A 27,314-nucleotide genomic window follows, 5' to 3' on the forward strand; every position below is an offset into this window, starting at 1 on the left:
GCAATTCTCTTTTTATTGTTCAGTGAAGTAAAACAGATTTCCAGATAAAGACCAAAGTCATTGCTTGAGTGACAGGTTATTTACATATCTCGTGCACTAGCTTGCAGCCATGCACAGCTTCTGTAAGGCTGCATTCACACCTAAGCGACAGCCGCGTACGCGTGTAGCGGCAGATTTGCCGCGATTACAAATGTTTCTTTTTTTTTTTTTTTTTTCTAAAGTATTCCCATTGCTGTCTATGGGAAAACGCGCCTGTCGCGTGAAAAAAAGGGTCCGGGACTTTTTTTCAGGCGACAGGCGTTGCGCGTCTATGAGATGTGAACCATCTCCATAGACGGCAATGGGAATTCTCCCCTCAAGCGACAGAAGCGTCCCGCGTCGGGCGTTTTGTCGCTTAGGTGTGAATGGGGCCTTAAGTGCACAATTCACACCCCCCTCCCCTCTCCACTCCTCTCCCATCCAGCTCTCCCAGGATTGGCTGTCCTTTCCTGTGTTTTGATTAAATGTTTACAAAATATGGGGTGATCCACAGTTCAGTGCAAACAGCCATTAGATTATACATAGACAAGAAGCTGTGCATGTCTGCAAGCTAGTGCACGAGATATGTAAATAACCTGTCACTCAAGCAAGGACTTTGGTCTTTATCTGGAAGTCCGTTTTATTTCACTGAACAATCAAAAGAGGATTGCTCAGCGCTGGATTAACTCTGTGTGGCAAGACTGGGCACAGATGATAGGAAATCTTATACTGTACATTGTGACATTACAAAAAAGTGGGTTTACATCCACTTTAAGATACATTAATCATGTTGTTTATTCAGCATGAAGTGGAGCTTGGTTATGTAGCGTGAGGCTGTATATTCTACAATATTTACATTTTTGGTAAACTCATTCAGTAAATGCAAGCTGAGATAACATGCACTACATTGATGCATTCACACAATTATCACAGTAACCATGAGATAAAACAAAGTTCAGGAATAGTCCTTTATCCCATTGTTTTGCAAATCTATGTACACTACAAACTGTATGATTGAATCGGTTTTGATATTGTGGTTTTACTAACTTGACAGCTTATTTTTCTAAATAGGAAATCTTAATTTCGTTTGCAAATATTAAAGATTCTAACTACCAGCAAGAAAAAGTCCTTACATTTAAAGAGCACCTGTCATTTCAGATCCATCATGGCAGCGCCTGTTAGCGGGAATCCACTCACCTGCTGCTGCAGCCACGTCCCTCACCTTGTTGTGTCACTGCCGCACAGCCAGCCGTCCCATTAAAGTGAATGGGACTTTTGGTGAGTCAACAGCGGGTCAGAGGAGGAGCTGCTACAGGACAGAGACGATGGTTGCTCTTTAAAAATTTTAAATCGGTCCCTTTTTTTTTAATTATTTATTTTTTTATTTGTGATTTAAATCGTGATGAATTTTTTCCCCTGGTGTGCTTACTCATTAAGGCCTCAACAGGTAAGCCCACTCGGGGGCAAAACGCATCTGAGGGACCTCTCCTGTGGGTGGAGAGCAGAGCTGAAGCCATCTTGCACTACCGGGGATCAGTTTTGGTCACAGTGAGTTGGTGTCCTGAGTGCGATTGGTTGCCATTTTTCTGTAGCACATTGTAGCCTGATGAGCTGTTGTTTTTTATCTGCACCAGTTTATTACATGTCATATAGGCTGATATCAGTGATAGGAGCATTAGATACTTTGTATACATATCTACAATAATCTGTTAATCTGCATAACACTGTATAGGGAATACAAAGCAATTTCAAAGTGTTTGGATAAAATGGGCTGGATTCAGATACAATGGTGTATCTATCCGCCCGGCGTAACGTATCTCAGATACGTTACGCCGCCGTAATTTAGGGCGCAAGTTCTGTATTCAGAAACAACTTGCGCCCTTAGTTACGGCAGTGTAATGTATCTGTGTCGGCGTAAGCCGGCCTAATTCAAATGTGGATGATGTGGGCGTGTTTTATGTATATTAACTGTGATCCCGCGTATTTGATGTTTTTTTTTACAAACGACACATGCGCTGTTCGTGAAAAAATCCTAGTGCGCATGCTCGAAATTCCGCCGCAAATAGTCATTGCTTTCGACGTGAGCGTAAATTACGTCCAGCCCTATTCGTGAACGACTTACGCAAACAACGTAAAATTTTCAAAACTCGACGTGGGAACGACGGCCATACTTAACATAGGATAGCCTCATATAGCAGGGGTAACTATACACCGAAAAAAGCCTAACGTAAACGACGTAAAAAAATGCGCCGGCCAGACGTACGTTTCTGAATCGGCGTATCTAGCTCATTTGCATATTCCTTGCGTAAATATACGGAAGCGCCACCTAGCGGCCAGCGTAAATATGCAGCCTAAGATACGACGGTGTAAGACACTTACGCCGGTCTGATCTTAGGGAAATCTATGCGTAACCGATTCTATGAATCGGGCGCATAGATACGACGGCGTATCTGGAGATACGCCGTCGTATCTTCTTTGTGAATCTACCCCAATGTCTATAAATGGACACAGTTTAGTACTGTCGCAACTCTTCTAGAAGTGGGCGCCCAGCCGGGATTACTCCCAAGGCACAATGCAGATTCCTCCGTGAAGTAAAGAAGATCCCACCAGTAACAGCTAAAGGCTTGAAGACATCACTGAATCTGGCAAACTTCCCTGTTCACGAATCTACCATTTCTATGTCTTTGAACAGGTAGGGTGTCCATGGCAGCACCAAGGAAGCTGCTGCTCTTCAAAAAATAACTGCTGTGTATCTGAGGTTTGCCAAAGAGTACCTTGGCAAACCACAACGCTACCGGGAAAATGGTTTGTGGACTGATGAAACAAAAGTTGGATTGTTTGAAACGAATACTCGGCACTAGGTATGATGCGAAAAGAGCACAGCTTACCAGCGTCAAACATAATCCCAACAGTGGCGTATGGTGGAGTGAACATCACTGATTTCGGACTTCGCTGCCTTATTTCCTGAGCCACTTGCCATCATTGAGGAGGAAATTCCCAAGTTTACCAAAATATCTTTCCGCATAATGTTAGTTTGGCTGTTCGCCAGCTGAAGCTTAGTCGAAGTTGTGTAATGCAGCAGGACCATGACACTAAGCATAGAATTAAATCCTCCACAGACTGACTTCAGAAAATGTAAATGCGTCTTTTGCCGTGGCCCAGACCTTAACCCCATAGAGATGATGTGGAATGACCTCAAGAGCCATTCACATCAGACCAATGTGTCTGAGCTGAAGCAGCTTATTAAAAAGGAATGGTCAAAGATTCCTCCGGAACATTGTGCAGGTCTGATCCAGAGCTACCAGAAGCACTTGCTTAAAGTCATTGCTGCCAAAGGCAGTTTCACCGTCTATTACTCCAAGCAGGGCCGATCCGTCCTATAGGCTCACTATGCAAGCCGCTTAGGGCCCCCGCAAAGCTGCGGAGGGCCCCCCAAATTACTAGAGGCCCCGTCTGGGGAGAAGTAATTTTCGGCCCCCCACTACCCCGCTTCTCAACTCGCTGGCTGCATGGGAGAAGAGGCAAGAAGCCAGCACCCCCCGCTTCTCACTTTAATGTAAGATGCCATTTCCGACCCCAGAACACCCCCTCCCCCCTCGCTTCTCAACTGTAATGCGACATGTAATTTTGCTTAGGGCCCCAGGGAGGTCAGGATCGGCACTGACTCCAAGGGTTTACCAACTTGATGAAGCGCTGTGAATGTTCAATGGGTTTGTTCAATAAAGACATGAGAAATTTAAATTGTGTGTATCTGCTGAAAGTATAACTAAAGACAAACTTTATTTTTTTTTAATTTTGGGTGGAGTGGAGAGGAATTAGAAGGCTTGTTAGTCGTTATTGCTGTCTGTGTCCCCTTTAGGGAGCTTTAGCCTCTCTATTTGTCCTATTTACCATTATCATTTATGGTATAATAAGAAAATCCCAAATTTAGATTTGTTCCCAGAAAAGTAATAAAGGGGAAATCTTCCAATGGGGACACTAGTTCTGGTGACCTGGGGGTCCCCTAGGGATTCCCTTAAAGGGGAGTTCCAGGCTTTTTTTATGTTTATTAAAAGTCAGTAGCTGCTGGCTTTTAATAAACAGACACTCAGCTGCTCCTCTAAATCCCACCCCCCCTCTCCAGCCGGCGTCTTCATTCCAAGTGTGGGCACCCGGTAGGGTGACCATGTGTCCCGGATTGCCCGGGACAGTCCCGCATTTTGCAGGTTTGTCCCGGGGATATTAATTCCAGGACAATGCAGTGTCCCAGAATGAAACTGACACAGCTACCCCCCGTGCCAATCTGATGCCCCCCAAAAAAGGCCGCCACATCACGGCTTTACTCGCTGACAGTAATTGTCCTGGCCGGGAATGCTTGGAGGAGTACAATCCCACCCCCTGTTTGTGATTTGGAGAAATCATAAATCCCCCCTCTTGCGTCCAATCACTGTACTGTGATTCGTTACAGCACAAGCTGATTTTTGGGAAGGGAGGGTGTCCCTGAATGTTAGTTTGGAAATGTGGTCACCCTAGCACCCGGCTGCGACAGCTTTCGGCTTCATGGCCAAGTGGTCAGACGATCGCCTGGGACCTGTCGCGTGTCCCAGGCGATCGCCTACAGCAGGGATATGCAATTAGCGGACCTCCAGCTGTTGCAGAACTACAAGTCCCATGAGGCATAGCAAGACTCTGACAGCCACAAGCATGACACCCAGAGGCAGAAGCATGATGGGAATTGTAGTTTTGCAACAGCTGGAGGTCCGCTAATTGCATATCCCTGGCCTACAGGGAGGGGCCGCTGTAGGCGATATGACGTATCGCCTAAGCGCTCCCCGGGCGGAAGGAGGAAGTGGGACAGGAAGTCCCACTCCTACTGAAGCCTCCACCCCCCCCCCCCCACAAAAAAAAATGCATGCCAAATGTGGCATGTAAGGAAGCAAGGAGTGGTTTAAGCGGAAGTTCCTTTTTTGGGTGGAACTCCACTTTAACCACTTTCTGACTGCCTAACTGTAAATGTACGTCATTACTTTGATGTTAAATACTGGGGTTATGACAGCAGCTAGCTGCCATAACCCTGGTATTTTTATTTTTCCGTTTTGGTGGCCGACTTTACGATTTAAAAGTGTTGCCAGCGGAGGATTCGCCATGAGATCACTTTTATGGGCGGCATTGATCTGGTGCGGCTGATGCCTAGGCAGGAAGTCAAGAGAGGGCAAGATAGCCCCTACTTGGCTACATGCCCTTGGAGCATAGGAGTGACATCACTTCTTGTTCTCAGGCAGACAGAAAAGTGTCAATGTTTTTTGTATTGCTTTTAAAGGTAAATGAGAGATCTGGAGTCATTTTGACCCTAGATTTTTCAATAAGGAGGACCTGACATGTTTATTTCCATTACAAGGGATGTTTACATTCCTTGTAATAAAAAATAAGTGTCTGCCCTCATGTTGTAAAGCTCTGCGTAAACTGTTGGCGCTTTATAAATCCTGTATAATAATATGTAAATTATGTTTTTAAACCACACGTGAGGTATTGGCGTGAGAGCGCTAATTCTAGCGCAAGACCACCTCTGTAACGCTAAATGGGTAACTTGTAAAAATATTTAAAGCGTTGCCTATAGAGATTAAGTACCATAGTTTGTCACCATAGTTACGCACAATTTTAAAGCGTGACATGTTGGGTATCCGTTTACTCAGGGTAACATCATCTTTCACATTAAAAAGATTGGGCTTACTGTACTGGGGTTTTTTTTTTCTTTTTTCATTAGTGTATTTTTTCTTTAAAAAATTGCTTTTGAAAGACCGGTCCGCTACTACAGTGTTACATAAAAAATTGCAACGACCGCCATTTTATTCTCTAGGGCAGTGATGGCGAACCTGCACCCCCGATGTTTCGGGACTACGTTTTCCATGATGCCCATGCACTCTGCAGTGTAGTAGAGCATCATGGGAAATGTAGTCCCAAAACATCTGGGGTGCCAAGGTTCGCCATCAGTGCTCTCTGCTAAAAAAATAAATAAAAAAAAAATTATGTTTTGGGTTCCAAGTAATTTTCTAGCAAAATATACTGATTCAGAAAAAGGCCTGGTCTTCAAGTGGTTCATTTTGCTGGGATTTCCTCTCACTTTCTGTTTTGGCTTTGGGACAGGAAGTGAAGGGAAATCTCTGCAATGGGGGACAGATGGGTTATAATTCCTTCCTTCCTTCCTTCCTTCCTTCCTTCCTTCCTTCCTTCCTTGTTCTATCCCCAAATTATTATTATTTGTTTTCCCCCTATAGTTCTTCTTTAATCATATTGGGCCGGATTCAGAAACGAGATACGACGGCGTATCTCCTGATACGTCCGACCGCACTCAGAGATACGACTACGTATCTATGCGCCTGATTCAGAGAATCAGTTACGCATAGATTTCCCTAAGATCCGACTGGTGTAAGTGTCTTACACCATCGTATCTTAGGCTGCATATTCACGCTGGCCGCTAGGTGGCGCTTCCGTATAGTTACGCAAGGAATATGCTAATTAGGTATTTACGCCGATTCAGAAACGTATGTTCCGCCGGTGCATTTTTTTACGTTGTTTACATTAGGCTTTTTTCGGCGTATAGTTACCCCTGCTATATGAGGCGTAGCTATTGTTAAGTCTGGCCGTCGTTCCCGCGCCAAGTTTTGAAAATTTTACGTCGTTTGCGTAAGTCGTTCGCAAATAGGGCTGAATGTCATTTACGTTCACGTCGAATCCAATACGTCCTTGCGGCGTACTTTGGAGCAATGCACACTGGGATATTTCACGGACGGCGCATGCGCAGTTAAAAAAAAACGTCAAAACCGCAGGGTCAAGCGAAATTTAAATAAAACACTCCCCCAACATCCCCATTTTAATTAGGCGGGCTTACGCCGCAACACATACGTTACGCCGCCGTAACTAAGGGCGCAAGTTCTTTCTGCATACGTAACTTGCGCCCAAAGTTACAGCAGCGTAACGTATCGGAGATACGTTACGCCCGCAGAAAGATGCGCTCATCTTTCTGAATCCATCCCACTGTGTCTATTTTTGTGACTTGGATGAGGATCAGATCATGTTTTATGGCAAATGACTTCAGAAAACTAGCTAATTCCAAGGGGTTTGCATAATTGTATTTTTTTCTGTCACTGTAGAACAGGGATCTCCAAACTTCAGTCCTCCAGCTGTTGTGGGACTATATGTCCCACGAGGCATTGTAAAACACTGACATTTACAGGCATGACTAGGCATGGTGGGAATTGTATGTCCGGAACAACTGAAGGGCCAAAGTTTAGAGACCCCTGCTGTAGAGCATTTGGGACTATGAGAAAAATGTGAAAAATACCCTCAACACGTTTCTTAGTGGCTCAGGCTGCTTCCTCAGGTATGGTGCATCAAAACATCATTCTTGTCTGTCCATTGGTGAGACGTTTTTTGAGACCACAGTGACATAAAGGAATGTAAAGAAGTTTTGATGTAAAGTCACGTCATCCTGAACGCTCTGCTATCTTAGGTTGTGTAGGGCAGGAGGGAGATTTAACAATAGTAATTGACAGTCAGGTATTGTTGGATGGGAAGGGTGTACAAACATATGCTTACTAGGTCTGATTTGTAAGTGACCAAATCCCTCAAATGATCTCTTATGTTGTATTCTGCAATATTTTATTTGCATTTTCGTTGTTTCTTTTTAATTGTAGAACTAGGTTTATCTCCCCATCCAAAGCCTTGTAGACACCCTGTAGCCCAATCTATGGCCCGGGGCTCCCAAGATGTCAACATGCACTTAGCTTGACGTTTGGAATTCAGAGATAAATGTTTTATGATGGCAGCTGGCGAATGACACATCTATGTATTTTTTTTTTTTTTCTTTCCTCTTCCTTTTTTTTTTTTTTTTTTTTTTGAACAGAAAAATTTACATTATGCCCTCCTTTTTTATTTATTTCTCTTTCTAATTATCTAATAATGTGTGACTCTCTCTCGGCATTCAGTACAAAGCCCAGAAATCAGGCCACACTCTGGACAGATCTTCAGCTAATTGCTTCTTTATTATAAGCCGAGCTAATGCGCACTTTGGTCCCTCGAATAAGCCGTAGAATCTGCTCCCGTAGCCCCCAGCATATTGTCAGAGTCTTTATTCCGTCTCTGTTCGGATTGCTCCACTGTGGTCTCTGACAGCGTCTCCTGCAATTATCGCTCGGCGGTGTGATGCCTGAGAAAAGAGACTTTTTTTTTTTTCTGGGATTGCCACAAGAGAGACGTGCTTTTTAGTGTCAATATTGGAGGAGATCGTTATTTGTTCAGCGTTAGACAGCCGCGGCGTGGCTGATAAAACTAACATTTTAATCATTATTTCCACTGTTTAAACAGCACTTGGACTGTTATTTAATAAACTCTGGAGGGTAGTAACTCATAGCAACCAATCTTTTTTTTTTGTTTGTTTTTTTTATTATTATTTGGCCTGGCAAGTCCAGGATGAATTCAGATTTTCTGCCATGTGCATTTCACCTTGCACTGCTATAATATATATGGCTGAAGATAAGGTACAATGGTATTGTTATGCACACAAGTTAGCAACTCTATACTGCTTTTTATATTATAAGGCTTCAGTTCCATGGACGTTTTTGGACGTTTTTACAGCCACTTTTCTGAGCTTTTTTTGCAGCTTAAAAACAGCTCTCCATGTTGGTCCACCATGACGTTTTTGAGCTGAAAAAAAAACCCAGGACCAGTGCGTTCTGAAGCTCCAGCGTTAGAACTGTAAAAACGCCAGACGTTCAAAAACGCTCAAACGTGCAAAAACGCTACCGCTCAAAAAAAAAAAAAAATAGACAGGCGTTTTTAAGCTGTAAAAAAGACTAAAAAAAGGTGGAAAGGTGGCTGTAAAAACGTCCATGGAAATTAAGCCTTAAAGTATTACTTTTTAGAAAAGTGACACCACTATTTACTGTAGCAATTTTGAAGTTTGCTGTGTCTTCAGTCTGCTCATTGTTTTTGTTGAAGGAGTCAGATGGAAACTTTTTGGCCAATCAATGAATTGGAGCTGCGTGATTCTGGCTTAAATGAGAATTGTCCAAACCACGATTTTTTTTTGCGTAGAATAATGATCACGATTTTCTCATGGTGTAACATCTTCTTTCACATTATACAAAAAAATTGGGCTAACCTTGCTGTTTATTTAATTTTTGTATTCATTAGAGTGTTTTTTTTTAAAAAAAAAATTCTGTTGGAAAAACTGCTATAATATGGTGTGACATAAATTATTGTAACAACCACTATTTTATTCTCTGGGGTTTCTGCTGAAAAAATATACCATGTTAGTGTTCCAAGTAATTTTCTAGCAGAAAATAATTATTTTTTACTTGCAAGCAACAAATGTCAGAAAAGGTTTGGTTTTCAAATGGTTAAACTTTCTTCATCTACACACGGAGTTCTTTTTCTTTTGATAAAAGAACGAAAAGATACTTTGTTTACACTTATTCACACATTGTATTAAAGTGGAGTTCCACCCGTTCCCCCCCCCTCCAAATAATAAATAAAATAAAAAGTAATTGAAATAAATAATATTTTTATACTCGTCTTAAAGGGCGGTTGCTATGCGGAAGTAGCTCTTCTGCCTCTTCTTCCACCGCAGTGGATCTTCTGCCTCGTCCTCCGTCACAGTGTCTTCTGGGAAATAAGCCGCACTGCCTTCTGGGAACTGTGTGTATCCCAGGAGGCAGCCGCCCATTCACAAAGCGCCGCAGGAAACGGGCAGTGAAGCTGTAAGGCTGCCACTGCCTGTTTCCCTTAGGAAGGATGGAGGCGCCAGGACCGAGCGATCGCTGTAGGGGGAGCGACATCGCGGGCGACTAGGACAGGTAAGTGTCCTTATTAAATTTCAGCAGCTATAGTGTTAGTAGCTGCCGACTTTAAAAAAAAAAAAAACATTGCGGGTGGAATCCCGCTGTAAAACATGGCAGACTGCCTGGATTTTGTTTTTCTAGCCGTGAGAACTCTCTTCACTTATTAGAAAGATAGTGACATGCTGTTTTGAAGATCGGGAAGGGGAAAAGATTACGATTTCGATTCTTTCACGGTCGAAACGGAGCTCCGCTGTAAAAAAAAAAAAAAAAATTAAAAGCCAGCAGCTACAAATACTAAATAAATAATAAATAAATGGACACTTACCTGTCCTGGAGTCCAGCAACGTCGGCAGCAGAAAACGAGCAATCGCTCTTCTCGGCTGCCCCCACCACCATCATCGGTGAGAGAATCAGGAAGTAAAGCGTTGCAGCTTCAGTGCCCAGTTCCCTACTGTGAATGCGCGAGTCGTGCTGCGCCGTCCTCGCTGTTCCCCGCTGTGTTCTGGGTGCCGCGCGTTTCCCAGAACACAACAGGGTGGCACAGAAAGTGGCGTAATGCCCGCAGTTTTCGCAGAAGTGGGTGCAAATACTCGTCTTAGACAGGTATCTGCACCCCCCTGAAAGGTGCCAATTGTGGCACCGGGAGGATGAGCGGAAGTTCCACTTTAGGGTGGAGCTCCGCTTTAATCGTGCAGCTATACAATGAATGCATCCAATCAGATGCAGTGACTGTGTTCAGGTGTTCTGACAGCTGTGGACCAGCAAGAAACACGCAAAGCCAGTAGGAGCGATACCTCCATCCACAAGGTTAGCTTGGATGAAGGAATCTTTCCATGTGTGGCTAGCTGTAGATTGGCAGCACTCTGCATTTTGGTATGACCTGATTGGGTCACAAAGCATAACCTTTCACGCCAAGTTTGCACAGTGCTTTACAAAATAAAGGGAGACCGTACGTTTCAATTCAAAACAAGGGGGTTAGGAGGGTGCTGATCATCAGAGCTTACAATCCAAAAGTGAAGGGGCAGGTGATACAAATGGTAATAACTGTGTGGGAGGAGTTGATGGTAGAGATGCACAATTAATCTTTAAAAAATCGTGATCTCGAGTCAATACCGCCTCACGATCTTAAACTAGCATTTCCACGATTCTATGTAAACACTGCAGGGCTCACTCAGAGCTGAAAAAAAAAGAAAAGAGCAAATGTTTATCAACATTGCTCAGCGATGACTATAAACAATGTATCATTTGGTTCTTTTAGATCAAAGGGATGAGCTTTGGTCTTTAAATGAGGTCAGTTTAACCACTTAAAGGCTAAGCCTTTTTCTGACACTTGTTGCTTACAAGTTAAAAATCTGTATTTTTTTGCTAGAAAATTACTTTGAACCCTCAAACATTATATGTATTTTTTTTTTAGCAGAGACCCTAGAGAATAAAATGGCGGTCATTGCAATATATTGTCGCACTATATTTGGTAAGTGGTCTTTTAAACACAACTTTTTTGGGGGAAAAAAAAACACTTCAATAAATAAAAAAAATAATAATAAACCGTAAAGTTAACCCATTATTATTATTTTTTGTGTAATGTGAAAGATGATGTTACGCGGCGAGGATCGTGATCTTTATCACGAAACCAAGTCCAACACCTTCTGAAGTGAACATAAAGTTGCCAGTAAAGTGCTCAGAGGTCAGCCACCGCATCCCAGTGAAATAGACACCCACCATAGATGAAGGCTGCCATTACAACCGCCAATATGCCTGTTGCTGTGTGTCAGACATCCAGTGGAAGTATGAGAATTGCACCCGATATCTCCGTCCAGGATCAGGCTAGGATAAATGAAGGTCACCAGGAGCCAACATAATCCTCATAGTGTAATCATTTTATATAAATGCCTGTACAGATAAAAACAAATTGTAGCATAAAATCGCGCTGACCTGGGATTGTACATCAGCGTGACGTCAGCACTAGTATCTCTTCCCCGATGCGTTTTGTCCAATAGGACGTTATCAAGGGGTCCTGTAGGAGAGAGTTGACCTAAGGAGAACCTAGTGCCTCAGCTTTCCCTTTAGAAGCCGCTCACTGTCAACGTCTCTGGTTTCTCTGAGTGGCACGTGGGGAAGAGGTAGCATTGGCAAACATGCTACCCGTTGTAAAGTGTACAGAGACAGCACTGCTCCACGTTTCAGTAGAGCTGCTGAAACTGGCGGAGTGACACTTTAAATCTGGCGCAGGAACTTTTTAAAGGGCCATATCACCAGAAAGTGAAGTTAAAGCGGGGGTTCCGGGCATACATTTTTATTTTTTTTGCAATCTCAATTACATTATTATGAATATTCGTTAAAACATAATAATAAAGCACGATCGGTACATAAACAGTTGCAAAAACTTACCTGATATCATCTCAGGGATCTTGTAGCCGTTTCCATCATGGCTGTGGGCATTATGAATCCCAGTTCATGTTTCTTCCTGGATTTTCCGAGAGAGGTGCATGCTGGGTATTTTAGGCACAGTAATGCCCAGAGACTCCTGGGAAATGAGTGTCATCATTTCCCAGGAGGCAATGGGGTCTTAGGACAGGAAGTTCTACCACCTTGGACTATGAACTGAGCACATTACAAAATCTGCCTAGTAACAGCCATATAGAAGTGAGTAGAACATATTTTTCTTAAATTAAAGCGGAGGTTCACCCTAAAAAACAACTATGTGCCATCCCATACAGCATACTAGCGTCAGCTACAGTATGCCTTTTTTTTTATTTTATTTTTTTTTCGCTGTACTTACCGTTTAATCCTTCAGTTTTGTTTCAGACTCCCGCGGGGAGTAGGCGTTCCTATGAAGAGGGGAACATGATTGACGTCCGGCTATGGCGCGCCACGCGTTCCGAAAATAGCCGGAGTAGGACTCGGCTCTTCACGGCGCTATACGGCGCCTGCGCACAGACTAGGAGCTGACTGCGCAGGCGCCGTATATATCGGAGCACTATTTCGGCTATTTTCGGAATGCATGATGCGTCATAGCCGGACGCCAATCATGTTCCCCTCTTCATAGGAACGCCTACTCCCCGCGGGAGTCTGAAACGAAAGTGGACAATTAAACGGTAAGTACAGCGCAAAAAAAAAAAAAGGCATACTGTAGCTGATGCTAGTATGCTGGTTTGGATGGTAGATAAAGAAACATTTTTTTTTAGGGTGAACCCCTACTTTAAAATTAAATTAAAGATTTCTTAAATCTTCTTCTTTCTTTCTTTTTTTTTTTTAAACATTAAAGGCAAGCTGTTCATAAAAAGTTTTGTTTTTAGGGTGAAACTCCGCTTTCTTGAATTCTCTTGATTGATTGATTGTTTTTTTGTTTTATGGTTGTTTATGTATAGCGACACGTGTAAATGAAATCTCTGGCCTGATCTAGTAGTAATTCATGTGAGAACTATGATTACAAGAGGCAAATCGCTTTAAACCTTGAGGTGACAGCGTACAAGGACCCAAAGGACCTCACTGACTCCTGCGTTATCAGATAGCAACAGTGTGTCATCTGCAAGTGACCTACTTACCCGCCTCCAATTTTCAGTTTGGTCAGTAAGTGCTCGGGGCGATGTGGAGCGGAATTCAAGGAGTTCTGAAGTTCTCGTTTTTAGGCTGTCATTTCTCTGCAAAAACACAGTGTGCACTTGTTTAGCCATTGCTGTAGCTGTACAGTATCGATACCCTTGACCTGGTGCTAGCCACAAAACCATTGTTTCCTCCATGTTTTTCCTGGGACAGTGATGTGCTAAGTAGTGAAGGAAGGATAAGGATATTGGTCTTTGAGCTTGTATCCCACAAAGAGGTGACTTGTTTTTCTATCCTAATGTGTTTCTTTTAAACAACCCACCTGGCCAATCATTTTCTCTATAGAATCAGTTTGGTTGTACATGGGCTATTGGCATGCAACTCTTTGATTTTATCCCTTAGAAAAATGTAGTGGGTTCACCAACGAAATGTGAAGAGGGGGATGCCCACTACCTTTTTCTAAGGGATAAGATCAAAGAGTTGCATGCCAATGGCCCATGTACAACCAAACTGAGGCTCTATAGAGAAAACGATTAGCATTGGTGAAAAAAGGGACCCACCTGGCCAACATCAAAAGTGTCAGCTTACCAAATTGAAACATTAAGGCCCCTTTCACATGTCCGCTCCGTCCGTCCGTCCGTTCGTTTATTACAAGTCCGTTAACGGACTTGTAATGAATCCCTATGTGAACGCGTCCGTTAGCGGATGGAGCATCCGCTAGCGTCCGCGTCAATCGGGATCCGCTTTTCCGAACGGAAGAAACCCTATTTTTCTTCCGTTCAGCGGAACGGACCGGATGCAGACGGACCGTCTGCATCCGGTCCCCCATAGGGGAGAGCGGAGCAGAGACAGGGCGGTCCCTGTGTAGATCTGTGGACATTGCATTATGAGTGATGCGCTCAGAGCTGCTGTGACTGGGACAGAGAACACGTGCGTGGATCTGTGGATGTTGCACCACAAGTGATGAGCTCAGCACAGGGAAGGAGATCACATGTGTGGATTTGTGGAGATAGCTCTATGATGGATGAGCTCAGCACTGCTGTGACAGGGAAGGAGATCACATTTGTGGAGATGGCTCTATGATGGATGAGCTCAGCACTGCTGTGACAGGGAAGGAGATCACATTTGTGGAGATGGCTCTATGATGGATGAGCTCAGCACTGCTGTGACAGGGAAGGAGATCACATGTGTGGATTTGTGGACATTGCACTACAAGTGCTGCTGTGATGGTGGCCCGGAAGGATGCATGGGCAGATTTGTGGACGAGCAATACAGCAGCTCCAAGCTTGTTTCTGCTCATAGGGGCTCACTTAACATTCCCTCTGTCCTAGCCGATATGCATGATGGCCGATCACTCAGAATTTTTTTTTGGCCAGGCTTTTAGGAACCCTCCATTACCCTATAGCAGGGATATGCAATTAGTGGACCTCCAGCTGTTGCAGAACTACAAGTCCCATGAGGCATAGCAAGACTTTGACAGCCAAAAGCATGAGACCTAGAGGCAGAGGCATGATGGGACTTGTAGTTTTGCAACAGCTGGAGGTGCGCTAATTGCATATCCCTGCCCTATAGGTATGCAATTTAAAGAAGCTCAGTTTGTCTACATAGCTCCATGATTGGTAAACATTTGGGCCCCTTGATACATTGCAATTTTTTTATCAGTAATCATATCATAAAGGTGAACCAGCCCCTTAACTGTAATTCTAGTTTGGATAGGCTCATATTAAAGTTGTTTCTTCACAGCAATTTTTTTTATTCGTGATGCAAAAGATTTGAGAAATTCCATCTGTAATGGTTGTGTATAAGGGGCAGAATATAGGATTGTAAATACGGGGACCATGCGACGATTGCTTCTTTGTCTATAGACCCCCTTACAACCTCAGCTTAGACCACCAGCTTAAATATTGTCTGAGCAGATAAAACACCCATTCAGCTGCGATGGCTTGAGCTACATGCCAGCAGGTTGGAGCTATTGTTTGCCTCTTGAGCTTTCTGTTGACAACACAGCATTGGCCTTTTTAAAGGTGGTCCACACTCACAGGGGACCTGTGCTTCTCCTGTCTATTGGAATGCCTAAATCTTCCCCTCCCCCATCCAGGGTGCAGCGAGAGAGAGAGTGTGTGAAAGTTGCAGCTGTTCTACATGTAGGTCAAAGTAGGCGTTTCCCCCTAGACTCGGCTCAGTGTCTGCCTGTCACATTTCTCTTCTCTTACCTGATGCTGCAGCCCCGCCGCCTGAGACAGACATCTAATCATTCCCACAGAGCAGGGCCTGACCTATTCTCTAGCACTGTGCAAACTAGGACTTTGCATTGCGTCCTGCTTCCCTGGCCCCCAACCTCTTGTGTCTCTTCTTTCTCTATTAGATTGTAAGCTCCGAGTACAGCTGACATTCCTAGTGTGTGTGTGTGTGTTAATAAATATATATATTATTATTAAACAGGATTTATAGAGCGCCAACAGTGTGTATGTATATGTATATGTATGTATGTGTGTATATATATATATATATATATATATATATATATATATATATACATACATGCGCACATACATACATACATACATACATACATACACACACACACACTACATGTCCTTGCATTGCACGATGTCTGCCACTGTACAAATCATCAATAACAAAACATGAGGTTACCTTGCTGTATGTAAGGGAGCTTAGTTATGTAGCATGAGGCTGTATATTCTGCAATATTTACATTTTTGGTAAACTCATTCAATGAATGCAAGCTGAGATAACATGCACTGCATTAATGCATTCACACAATTTCACAGTAACCATGAGATAAAACAATGTTCATGAATATTCCTTTATCCCATTGTTTTGCAAATCTATGTACACTACAAACTGTATAATTAAATCAGTTCTGATTTCGCTGTTTTAAAAACCTGACGGCTGCTTATTCGAAATAGGAAACCTTGATTTTGTTTGCAAATATTTAAGATTCTACCTACCTCTAACTACCAGCAAGAATCGGTCCTTACATTTAAAGAGTACCTGTAATTATCAGATCCATCATGGCAGTGCCTGTTGGCGGGCACCCACTCACTTGCTGCCGCCACATCCCTCACCTTGTTGTGTCACTGCCATCCCATTAATGTGAATAGGACTGTCGGTGAGTCAACAGCGGGTCAGAGGAGGAGGAGCTGCTGCGGGACAGAGATGACAGTTGCTCTTTAAAAAAATTGTGATTTAAATTGACTTGGTTTAAATCAAATCCACCCTGCCTTGCTGACGCTTCAAATGGTCACGGAGTCAAAGGCTGGGTTCATACTGCTGCGAACACAGACTTTGCGTGTGATTCACACGCATTGCTGTGCAGATCACATGTGATGTCTGTGCGACACAAAGCCAGTCAGATAAACTGAAATTGCATCGCATTTGCACCAAAACAGTGCAGGACCCTTTTTTTGGTCCATACCGGATTCGGGTTGCTTAGGTGTTCACAGCCGTGCGATCCGATTCCTGTACCATTGACAGTTCAAACTGCGATTTGCGAGCCAATCTGGGGGTGTCATTAACTTTCTATTGACACCCGTAGCAGTTCGCTTAGGGCAGTGTGACCTGCCTGCAACTGACATGCAATTAGGGTTGCCACCTAATCCCTAACCGAGCACATATTACACAGATTCTGTGTCTGATTAAGCACTTCAGCTCCGGTAGGTTTTACCCCCCCTTAATTACCGTGCAATTTTTTGCGATACGGCACTGCGTCGCTTTAACTGACCATTGCGCAGTTATGCGACACTGTACCCAAACTTTTGTTCCCATTAAAAATAGCTTTTTTGATCACCTCTGTGGTTTTTATTTTTTGCATTATAAACAAAAAAAGTCTAACCATTTTAAGAAAACATTTTTTTTTTTTTTGCTATAATATCCCCCTAAAAAAAACTTGAAACAAAGGACTTCATCCCTTTAGGTCAATATGTATTCTTCTACATATTTTTGGTAAAATAAATCGCAATAAGCATATATTGATTGGTTTGCGCATTACTTTAACAGTAATGGCGGTGATCCGCGATTTTTTTGTGGGACTGCGACATTGCAGCGGACAGATTGGACACTTTTGACACTTTTTTCGGACCATTGACATTTATACAGCGATCAGAGCTCAAAAAATAGTCACTGATTAGTGTAAAAATGTCACAGGCAGGGAAGGGGTTAACACTACGGGGAGATCGAGGGGGTTAAGTATTCCCTAGGGAGGCTTTTTTTTTATTGTAGGAAGACTCACTGGGAGTACCGAGAGATCGCTAGGAACAGACGATCTCTCTCTTCTTCTCCTGACAGAACAGGGATCTGTTTAGTTACATTGACAGATCCCCGTTCTGGCTCTCTGTGGGGAGATTGTGCGCAAGCGGCGGACATCACAGCCGCCGGCCACACGCAAGTGGCTCCGGCGACGTGTGCACGCCCACCATAGCTTTTAAAGGGACCACCGTACCGGTACAGCCATTTGCTCAGCCGAGCCATTCTGCAGCAGTATAACTGCTGCGGGTGGTTGGCAAGCAGTTAAGGTGGTAATTTAAACTCATTCAATGCCTCATCTGCATTAAAGAACCTGTGTAATTCATATGTGTTCGGGTTTAAAGGGATAAGGTGGCAACCCTACATGCAATGCGGGAACCTGCACAGGAATCGCGCCGGTTCCCGCATCGCATTTGTGTGAACCCGGACTCAATGCCGAGTCCAAGGCTGATATAAATGATGCAATATCCCACCATGCCTGTACTTCAGAATTTTCTGGTTTAAAAGCAATAGTGTAGACAAAATATATAATAAATAAATAAATATATATATATATATATATATATATATATATATATATATATATATATATATATATATATAAATATATATACAGTAAAACCTTGGTTTGAGAGTAACTTGGTTTGAGAGTGTTTTGTAAGACAAGCAAAATGTTTTAATACATTTTGCCTTGATATACAAGCGATGTCTTGATATAAGAGTAGCGTCACAACCTGAGTATAAAAAAGAGAGGAGCCTCTAAGTCGGTGGTTCTCAACCTGGGGGTCGGGACCCCCTTGGGGGTCAAATGAGGATTTGCCAGGGGTCACCAAAACCTGGGCTGTTTCTGAAGCCTGTGGCCGCCCACTCGGCCTCTTCAAAGCCACCCATTCAGTTCATGGCATAGCTGGGGGGCAGGGACTAGAGGTCAGCTGACTGGTGAGGAATGTGAAGTGGGAGGGGCTGGAGGAGACCCTATCTGCTGATTTCAGCATAAGTGTCACTGCTACGAGAAATCACAAAGCCGGAGACACAATGAGTATAACACTACCTGTGATTAGTGTTGCCTTTAAAAGTCCCCACTACAGTTCTCAGATCCGCAGATGACCTTGATCAAGAGCACTGCCACTGATCCCATACTCCCCGCCAGCACTGCCACTGATCCCATACTCCCCGCCAGCACTGCCACTGATCCCATACTCCCCGCCAGCACTGCCACTGATCCCATACTCCCCGCCAGCACTGCCACTGATCCCATACTCCCTGCCAGCACTGCCACTGATCCCATACTCCCTGCCAGCACTGCCACTGATCCCATACTCCCCGCCAGCACTGCCACTGATCCCACACTCCCCGCCAGCACTGCCACTGATCCCATACTCCCCACCAGCACTGCCACTGATCCCATACTCCCCACCTGCGAGTAAGAGAAGAAATACAAATGGAGAATACGTGGAAGGGAGAGGAACAAAGAAAAAGGGAGAGAAAGAATAAGAGAAAGAACAAGAAAGACGTCTAGAGAGGGATGGGGATAACCAGCATGAAATTAGGATAGAGAGAGATAAAAGGGAAAGAAAGGAGAACAAAGAGAAACAGTGGTAAAATCCTAAAATGTACTATAAGGGGTTTTAATATTGTACGAGTGGAAGGGACTCGGGGAGCGCTAAATGTCCGTGGGTTAGGGGCGCAAATTACTTGTCTTACCTTGGGTGCAGACAACCCACGATAGGAAAATAATTTTACCGTTAGGGGTCCCCACAACTTGGGAAATTTTATCAAGGGGTCACGGCACTAAACAGGTTGAGAACTACTGCTCTATGTGTAGCAATATGGTTACATTTAATAAAGGTATAACATTTAGCAACTTATTGCTACACTTAAGCCCCTTTCACACCGGGGCGTTTTTTGAGCGTTTTTTGAGCGAAGCCTCATTTGCAATCCCAATGTGCTGGTAAAGCTCCGCTAAGACCCTAACGTTTTAGGGCGTTTTTGCAGTGCCTCAGTGTGAAAGGGTAAGGCGTTTTTACAGCGCTTTCAATTAATTTCAATGGAGAGGGGCGTTTTTGGAGCGTTTTTTTCCAGCGCCCAAAAGCTGCTCCAAAGATGCTGCTTGCAGGACTCGGTGTGAAAGGGTCCATTGAGATGCATGGAGAGTGTTTTATGAGCGTTTTAATAGCGCTATTTTTAACGCTAAAACGCTGTAAAAACGCTTCAGTGTGAAAGGGGTCTAAAAGGTGCCTCTCTTCTCTTTTATACCCTGTAAAAAATGCTTTGATATACAAGTGCTTTGGATTACAAGCATGTTTCTGGAACGAATTATGCTCGCAAACCAAGGTTTTACTGTATATAATTTACACACACACACTTTTTGCCTTTTGTTTCTGTTTTAAACGGAATGGGTTGTTATACAAGGTTATATATAATATAAAAAGCCGCGCCAATGGCGCGGCTTTTTATATTATATATTGCCTGTTTTTTCCAACGTCAGCTGCCGCCTATAGACTGTTTGTGTGAAGCGCGGTTTTTTGTGTTTCCATGTTATACAAGGTTGAGGGTTTACATTTAGCTTCAGGAAAATTCAACCAGTTTGCAATCCCAAAAATAACGAAACAATGACGTGTATTTACAGCAGCCTGTAACGAAAACGTTCTGAGAGTGTGTTCTATTGATCCTGTTGGTTTTTCTGATCACATTCTGGTTGAATTTGGAGAATTGTGTGTAAATTGCCCCGTGTATGGCGGGGATTAAAGCTTTTGTTGTACACGGACCCCAGCAGCTGCGTCCTGTGTGAAGGTAATGGCGCAGTCTCTGCTCCCGCCACATCTGGAATTTCTTTAGGAATTCAGTGATTTCAGCGTTTGTTCTATAAATAGGAAATTCTTCTGTCCAGTCGTCTGTCATTAACTCCACTCCGTACTTTCACAAGAACAATCTGTTGTAGTATAGATGCTCGGGATTTATCACACGGTGGTATGATCCCAGTATCCCTGGAACCTCCAATCTGTTTGAGAAGTCACTGTTGACTTTGTCAGAGGTGATGATCATAGTTGCTGACAGCGTAAGTAAATATTGACTGCGGGGCTAATTCAGTTACTTGGTGACCCGGCCATGCTGTGCTTAGCAGATCACAACTTGAAGCCAGGAAAGAAGAGAAAATCCTCAATCAGTGTTGTGTACAGCACGCCTCCCGCATTCTACAAGCCTGGCCTGTTTGTATTTATTTTTTCGGTAATGATGTAACATTCATGGCATGTTTGCATCGGCCTGTGGAGTAGAACAATTTACATTTAATTAGGCAGGCCTTGGACATTTCATCGCGGGCCGCATCAGCATTATGATTGCCCTTCAAAAGGGCTGGTTGGATCTGTAATATTAGATGTCCAGCACATCCCCTCCTCTTTACATTAGATGTCGAGCTCCTCCACCATCAGTAGTTGAGTCCCCCACCCTCTCTTACATCGCCGTGCACCCCCCTTTCCTTATGCTGCTGCTGGGAAGAAGCTGGATGCATTGCTTGAAAGCAGAAAGAAGGGGGTCTAGAGTAGGACCAGAGGAGGGCTGGAGCTCTCCTGCAGCTGCAGGAGAGGTGCAAGGGCCACATGAAATGATCTGGAGGGCCGGATTCGGCCCACGGACCTTTAGGTAGATTGCCTTAAACTTGCGGCGGCGTAGCTTAGCGTGTTTAGGCTACGCCGCCGTAAGTTAGCTAGGCAAGTACATGATTCACAATGTACTTGCCTGCTAAGTTACGGCGGCGTAGCCTAAAGCCGGCGGGCGTAAGGACGCCGAATTCAAATGTGTGTAAGGGGGGCGTGTTTTATATTAATAAGGCTTGGCTGCGTTTTTGACGTTTTTTTTTTTACTGCGCATGCACCGGGCGCCTACATTTCCCAGTGTGCATTGCGGCTAAGTACGCCGCACGGGCCTATTGATTTCGATGTGGACGTAAACTACGTAAATCGCTATTCGCGGACGACTTACGCAAACGACGTAAAAATTTAGAATCTCGAAGCGGGAACGGCGGCCATACTTTAGCAAAACTATACTAACTTTAGGCCTGATAATGGCTTACGGAAACGGCGTAAATGTACTGCGGCGGCCGGGCGTACGTTCGTGAATCGGCGTATCTACTAATTTACATATTCTACGCCGACCGCAATGGAAGCGCCACCTAGCGGCCATCCGAAATATTGCAACCTAAGATAGGACGGCGCAAGCCGTCTTATCTTAGATATGTTTACGCTTATCTCTGTTTGAGCATACACTTAAACATAAGTCGGCGTAGATTCTGAGTTAGGTCGGCTTATCTACTGATAAGCCGGCCTAACTCTTACTGAATCTACCTACTTGTGTTTGACACCTGTGCCTCGGAGCATCCGAACTTCTTTCCTGCAACCACAGGTTGCAGGAAAGAAATTTGCACAACTCCTCCAACACAGACAGTGCTGACAGGGGAATTCCTTCTGCTGAGACGTTGTGTTCTCCCTGCAGGGGGGTGGGGGATGCCAGCCAATGCTGGAAGAAGACAGTGATTATTGCTAGTAAGGATGAGCTCTGGCGTGTTCGCAAAGAACACGTGCAGAGCCCGCCAGGAGGTGAGATCGGCGCCGCGCTAATAACAGCCAGGGAGACATTTCACGATCCCTGCAGCCGAGCATCGGGACAATGTCTCCCTGGCTGTGATGAGCACAGCGCTGAGCTCACTTCCTGGTGGGCTCTGCACGTGTTCTATGCGAACACGCCGGAGCTCATCCTTAATTGCTAGCAGCTATAGCAATAATCGCACATATATCCGGCAGGCTGGTTGTGTACCCAAGTTAATCAATCAACTTGGTACATTCAGCCTGCCCATACATTCGAACAGTCTATGGCTGGCCCTAGATGCATCGAAATGTGTCCGGTTCATCAATGGCCAGCTGAAGTTTATTCCATCTGTGGCTGTTCCTGTTCACGAGAAGTCGATCGATATCTAATGGAGCAGTTGTTGAAGAGTTTTGCTTCGATCAGCCGTTCTGCGCGCACCATCTGCTGTTTTGCGCATTCGTGGCCAGACGGAGCCTCGTAAAATGTCGAAAATGTCTGTAATTGGCCACGCATGCGCAGAACGGCATTAGACGGAACATCAGAAATGTCCGTAATTGTCATTCTGCGCATGTGCGGCCGATTTATGAACATTTCTGGATTACAAACAGGAGGAAAGTTCCTAACAGGTTCGTAACCCGGGCACCCCCTGTATGTTGCTGCTCCGCGGCAAAGTCCAGCCACCGAGAGGAGTTTATTAGCACTACTGAAGTCGCTCCGGCTTTAGAGGTTTCCAGTACTATTTTAAGGCGACTTCTATATGACTTGTGCCCATAGACTTTAATATAAGGCGCCTCCAAGTCAGATCCTCCTCTGTATTGATGTGATTTGGAGCCGACAGTACAGAAAGATTACCCAGACATTCCCTGCAGTGTAGCCCCTTCCTCACTTCGAAGTAGTACTCCAGTTGCCAGCCAATTGCTAGGAAGCGCCTGGCAAAGTCGCATGTAAATCACGCGACTTGCAGGTCGCCGTAGTGTGACCCGAGCCTTACAGTGATGTCATTTATTTTATCATTTTGATTCTCTGATTCCCATTTCTGACTGTCTTTCAAGACAGGATATGTCGACACGGTGCCAATAATATGTCTGATGAAAGTACATTTTCCCCTTGAGATTATTTGACTGTTGTTTTTTATTTGACTTTTCATTTTAAGCATGAAAGATCACAAATGGCATCTTATTTTTTTCTTTTTTTTTACATGTTCTAGCTGCTGCAGACTGGCAGTTGATGATTACCGTGTTTTTTAAATTTGTTTAGCAATAATAATTTTGATTTCTTCGCAATTATAAACTCTTCTTTTATTTTCACAGACATGCCGATATTTGGACTGTGCCCGGCCTACGATGAGTTTTATCTAGTTGTGTGTAGCCAATGTAATCAGGTCATAAAGCCGCAAGCATTTCAATCACATTATGGTAAGTGCTTAACTATGACTTAATAACGTTGTTAAATCAGGATTAAAGATGGCACATTTTGTTCATCCCTTTTTAATGTTTTGTAAAGTGCCTGTCATTGACAGCCCAAAATGAAAATATCCTCGCAGGATTTAACACAAATGTTTGGTTTTCAGTCAAGTCTTCAGATTACCGGTTATGTTTGATTTGGTAGTGGATTCAACAGGAAAGGAGGCCGTCCAGCATTTAAAGGGAACTTGTAGACAACGTGTATATTTTTGTTATGGTCAAAACTAGAACTTTTTTTTTTTTTTTTTTTAAAGCGGAGGTTCACCCTTAGAGAGCACTTTTTCCCCTTAGATTAATGCTCGTTGTGTCTAGGGGAATCGGCTAGTTGTTTTAAAATATGATCCGTACTTACCATTTACGAGATGCATCCTCTCCGTCGCTTCCGGGTACAGGCTGCGGGAATGGGCGTTCCTTCTTGATTCACAGTCTTCCGAGAGGCTTCCGACGGTCGCATCCATCGCGTCACGATTTTCCGAAAGAAGCCGAACGTCGGTGCGCAGTATAGAGCCGCACCGACGTTCGGCTTCATTCGGCTACGAGTGACGCGATGGATGCGACCGTCGGAAGCCTCTCGGAAGACTGTCAATCAAGAAGGAACGCCCACTCCCGAAGACCCATACCCGGAAGCCGACGGAGAAGATGCATCTCGAAAACGGGTAAGTACGGCTCATATTTTAAAACAAATAGCCGATTCCCCTAGACCAAACGAGCAGGAATCTAAGGGGAAAAGAGGAAAAATGTAATAAATGGGTGAACTCCCGCTTTAAGTAAATTTGAAATTTTATATGAATTTCTATCCGATCAGCAGGTGGAGCTCTTGTCATCTTTTCACATTTTCCAGTTCCTTTTTTTTTTCTGTTGTAATAAGCTTGTTATTACCCAGCTAGGTGCAGCCATTGACCCCGTTCACTCTGATGGGTCACCGGTGGCCTCAGATATTTGTGGCTCTCCACACCGCCCAAGATCACTGCAGGTAATCGTGGGCTGTGCGGAGAGAGCCACAAATGGCTGTAACCACTGGCGACCTGTCATTGGTGAATGGGTCGGAAGCTGCACCTAGCCGCGGTCATCCACAACTGTACACGAAAGGTTCCTGCTGCTACAATTTGCACCAGCTTTTATTGCTGTTGTGAATGTTTTTTTTTCTGATGCTCTGCTGTTTACTCGCACCGCTGGGGGAAACGCAGTGTACCTTTTGGCTTTCCTGCACTTTGCAATAGACTTCTATTGTATTCTGCAGGTTTGGTGCACTTTCAGAAAGCTCACCAAACTCGCAGTTATTAACAAAAGTCTATGGCTCAGTGCAGGTAACCCACCGGTGCACTGCTCTGCATCTGTGGGTCAGTTTAAAAGCAGCCCAGTAACCACTGCAGAACAGATATGCCCAAATATACACTGTGATTTTAGTAATAAACTGACCTTTAACAACAGTATTCTATTCTATTCCACAGCAGGAGGTCGCAGGCCACTGGTTGGGCACCCCTGCGCCAGGTCATTTAACGTCTGTTTATAGTTGCATTGTTTCCTATAAACTAGTGAAATAAAGGAGAAGTGTACTCACCTTTTATGTTGCAGTATTGGTGTGGTGCGGCAGCTGTCTCCCATTGGCCGATCACTCTCGGCCTGCTCTGCTTCTCCAGCACTCACTGGAATGCCAGGCTGGGAGAAAGGGGGGTGCAGCTAAGAGGTGGAGACAACTGTCAGTCAGGCAGCTGGGTGGATACCACCAATATTGTCAGGATCCTTCTGGAGCCTCGAGTGGGTCTGTTACATCAGCTGACCTTGGGCAATAGCCCTCTATAAGCTAAGAGAAACAAAATGTTTCCCCAGCTCCACTGCCAATATAGAAGTCCACGAACTGTGATCTAGTTCTCTAGCCAGGACGTTTAGGCCCCATAAATACAATACTTTAATCAAAATGGGCGGGCAGCTCGGATGCTCTTGAATAAAAGTCCTTTATTGGTTACATGGGTACAGGCTATAGGCTGACGTGTTTCGGCTAAAAAGCCTTCATCAAAGCATGCTCCCATAGGGGAGAGCGGAGATCGGACAGGGTGGTCCATGCACAGTGTGGGGGGACCTCCCTGTCATCCGTTGGCTCAGCGGGGATCCCCGAATCGATCCCCGCTGATTAAGAGGAGGTTCACGGGGCGGATCATCACGGATCCCGTGTAAAGGGGCCTTTCACCAGCACAGTGTACTTTAGCTCTGGTTCACACTGGTGCGTTTTGACATGCGATTTGACATGTCAAAACGGCGGCATTTGCCAGCAATGGCACCGTCCTAATCGGTGCGACGTCACATTTGTGTGGATTTCTATATTGGCAGTGGAGCTGGGGTAACATTTTGTTTCTCTTGGCTTATAATCGGTGCGATGCTGCATCCGCGGCACTGCACCTATTTCAAAAAGTAGTTTCTGTACTACTTTTTGCGATTTCAGCCTACGATTTACATTGACATCTGTGCAGACACCTGACTGGCCTGCACAGAGCCCTGGCCTCAACCCGATGGAACACCTTTGGGATGAATTGCTGCACTCTCTTTGTCAATGGACACACAGAGTCTGCTGGGGAGTGAGCATGCACAAGAGCGGAAACTGCGAGCCAGGCCTTCTCATCCCACATCAGTGCCTGACCTCACAAATCCGATTGCCTCTCGGGGGATCAGGGAGGAATTTTTTTCCCTGCTGGAGCAAATTAAAACATGCTTTGCTGGGGTCTTCCTCTGGATCCACAGTGGGTATAGGAGTGTGTAAAGGATTGTACGATTTTTTTTTTTTTTCCCTTCCCTTTTATTAGTTGAACTAGATGGACTGCATGACTTTTACCTAAAGGGACAGTAAATATCTCCTAAACATGCACCGTATAGGAGATATTTACTTTTGTTGCAGCTGGTGATGTCACCGCACACACGGTCTGAAGGAACGACTAACCTCGCTGTTCCTATGCGCGCGAGAGTGACATCATCGCGGCTCCAGCCATTACACAGCTGGAGTCTATGAACCCGGAAGGAAGACCAGGTGAAGATAGAAGCACCTTCAAGTGGTTGTAAACCCTTTAACAACTTTTTGCACAGTTTACGAGATATCATATGTATCGTACGTGCCGTTGCTTCAGTGAGTGTGCTGTTACCGGCGGCTCCTGTGCAGGAGTGACATCATTGCGGCTCCAGCCAGTCACAGCCGCAGCCTGCTATACCCAGAAGAAACTTTCTGAGCGATGTCGCCGGCGGGAGTGGGGTACAAGGACCACTGCATACTAGCTCATTATGCCTTTGTCTTGCAGGTGTTTGCTTTTTTTACAAACACTTTCAGTGGTGACAGCGCCCCCACTGGAGGGCTTTGTTCTAAGCGAAGTTTTATATAATGTGCGATGCATACTAGCACATTATGGCTTTACCCTGCAGGATTATAAAAAATAAAAAGGTTTAGGTAATACCATACTTTTTCTGAATGGTGGAGTTGGAAGAGAGCGATGATTCATCCCTCCCTATAATTGCTGTAGGAGCAGGAAAACCTACAACAACTAAGCTTTAAGATCAAAGCTGACTCCGGGATACAGTATAATGCAATGAAGATATTTAGCATCTTCAGCAAACCCTCTGGACATACCAAGAAGTAGAG

The 27,314-nt window shown here is 44.4% G+C and overlaps 1 protein-coding gene across 3 annotated transcripts in view; it reads left to right on the forward strand.

Annotated features, from left to right (window-relative positions):
* The window catches only part of ATXN7 (ataxin 7), a 150,462-nt gene that overhangs the window by 55,118 nt on the left and 68,030 nt on the right, over positions 1-27,314 (forward strand). For all 3 annotated transcript variants that reach the window (XM_040359171.1, XM_040359174.1, XM_040359173.1), the window contains one exon: positions 23,540-23,644. In XM_040359171.1, coding sequence (XP_040215105.1) covers positions 23,540-23,644 — 105 coding nt within the window. The remainder of the gene's footprint in view (positions 1-23,539; positions 23,645-27,314) is intronic.

The sequence above is a fragment of the Rana temporaria genome, chromosome 7 (assembly GCF_905171775.1).
Source record: "Rana temporaria chromosome 7, aRanTem1.1, whole genome shotgun sequence".
Lineage (NCBI taxonomy): Eukaryota > Metazoa > Chordata > Amphibia > Anura > Ranidae > Rana > Rana temporaria.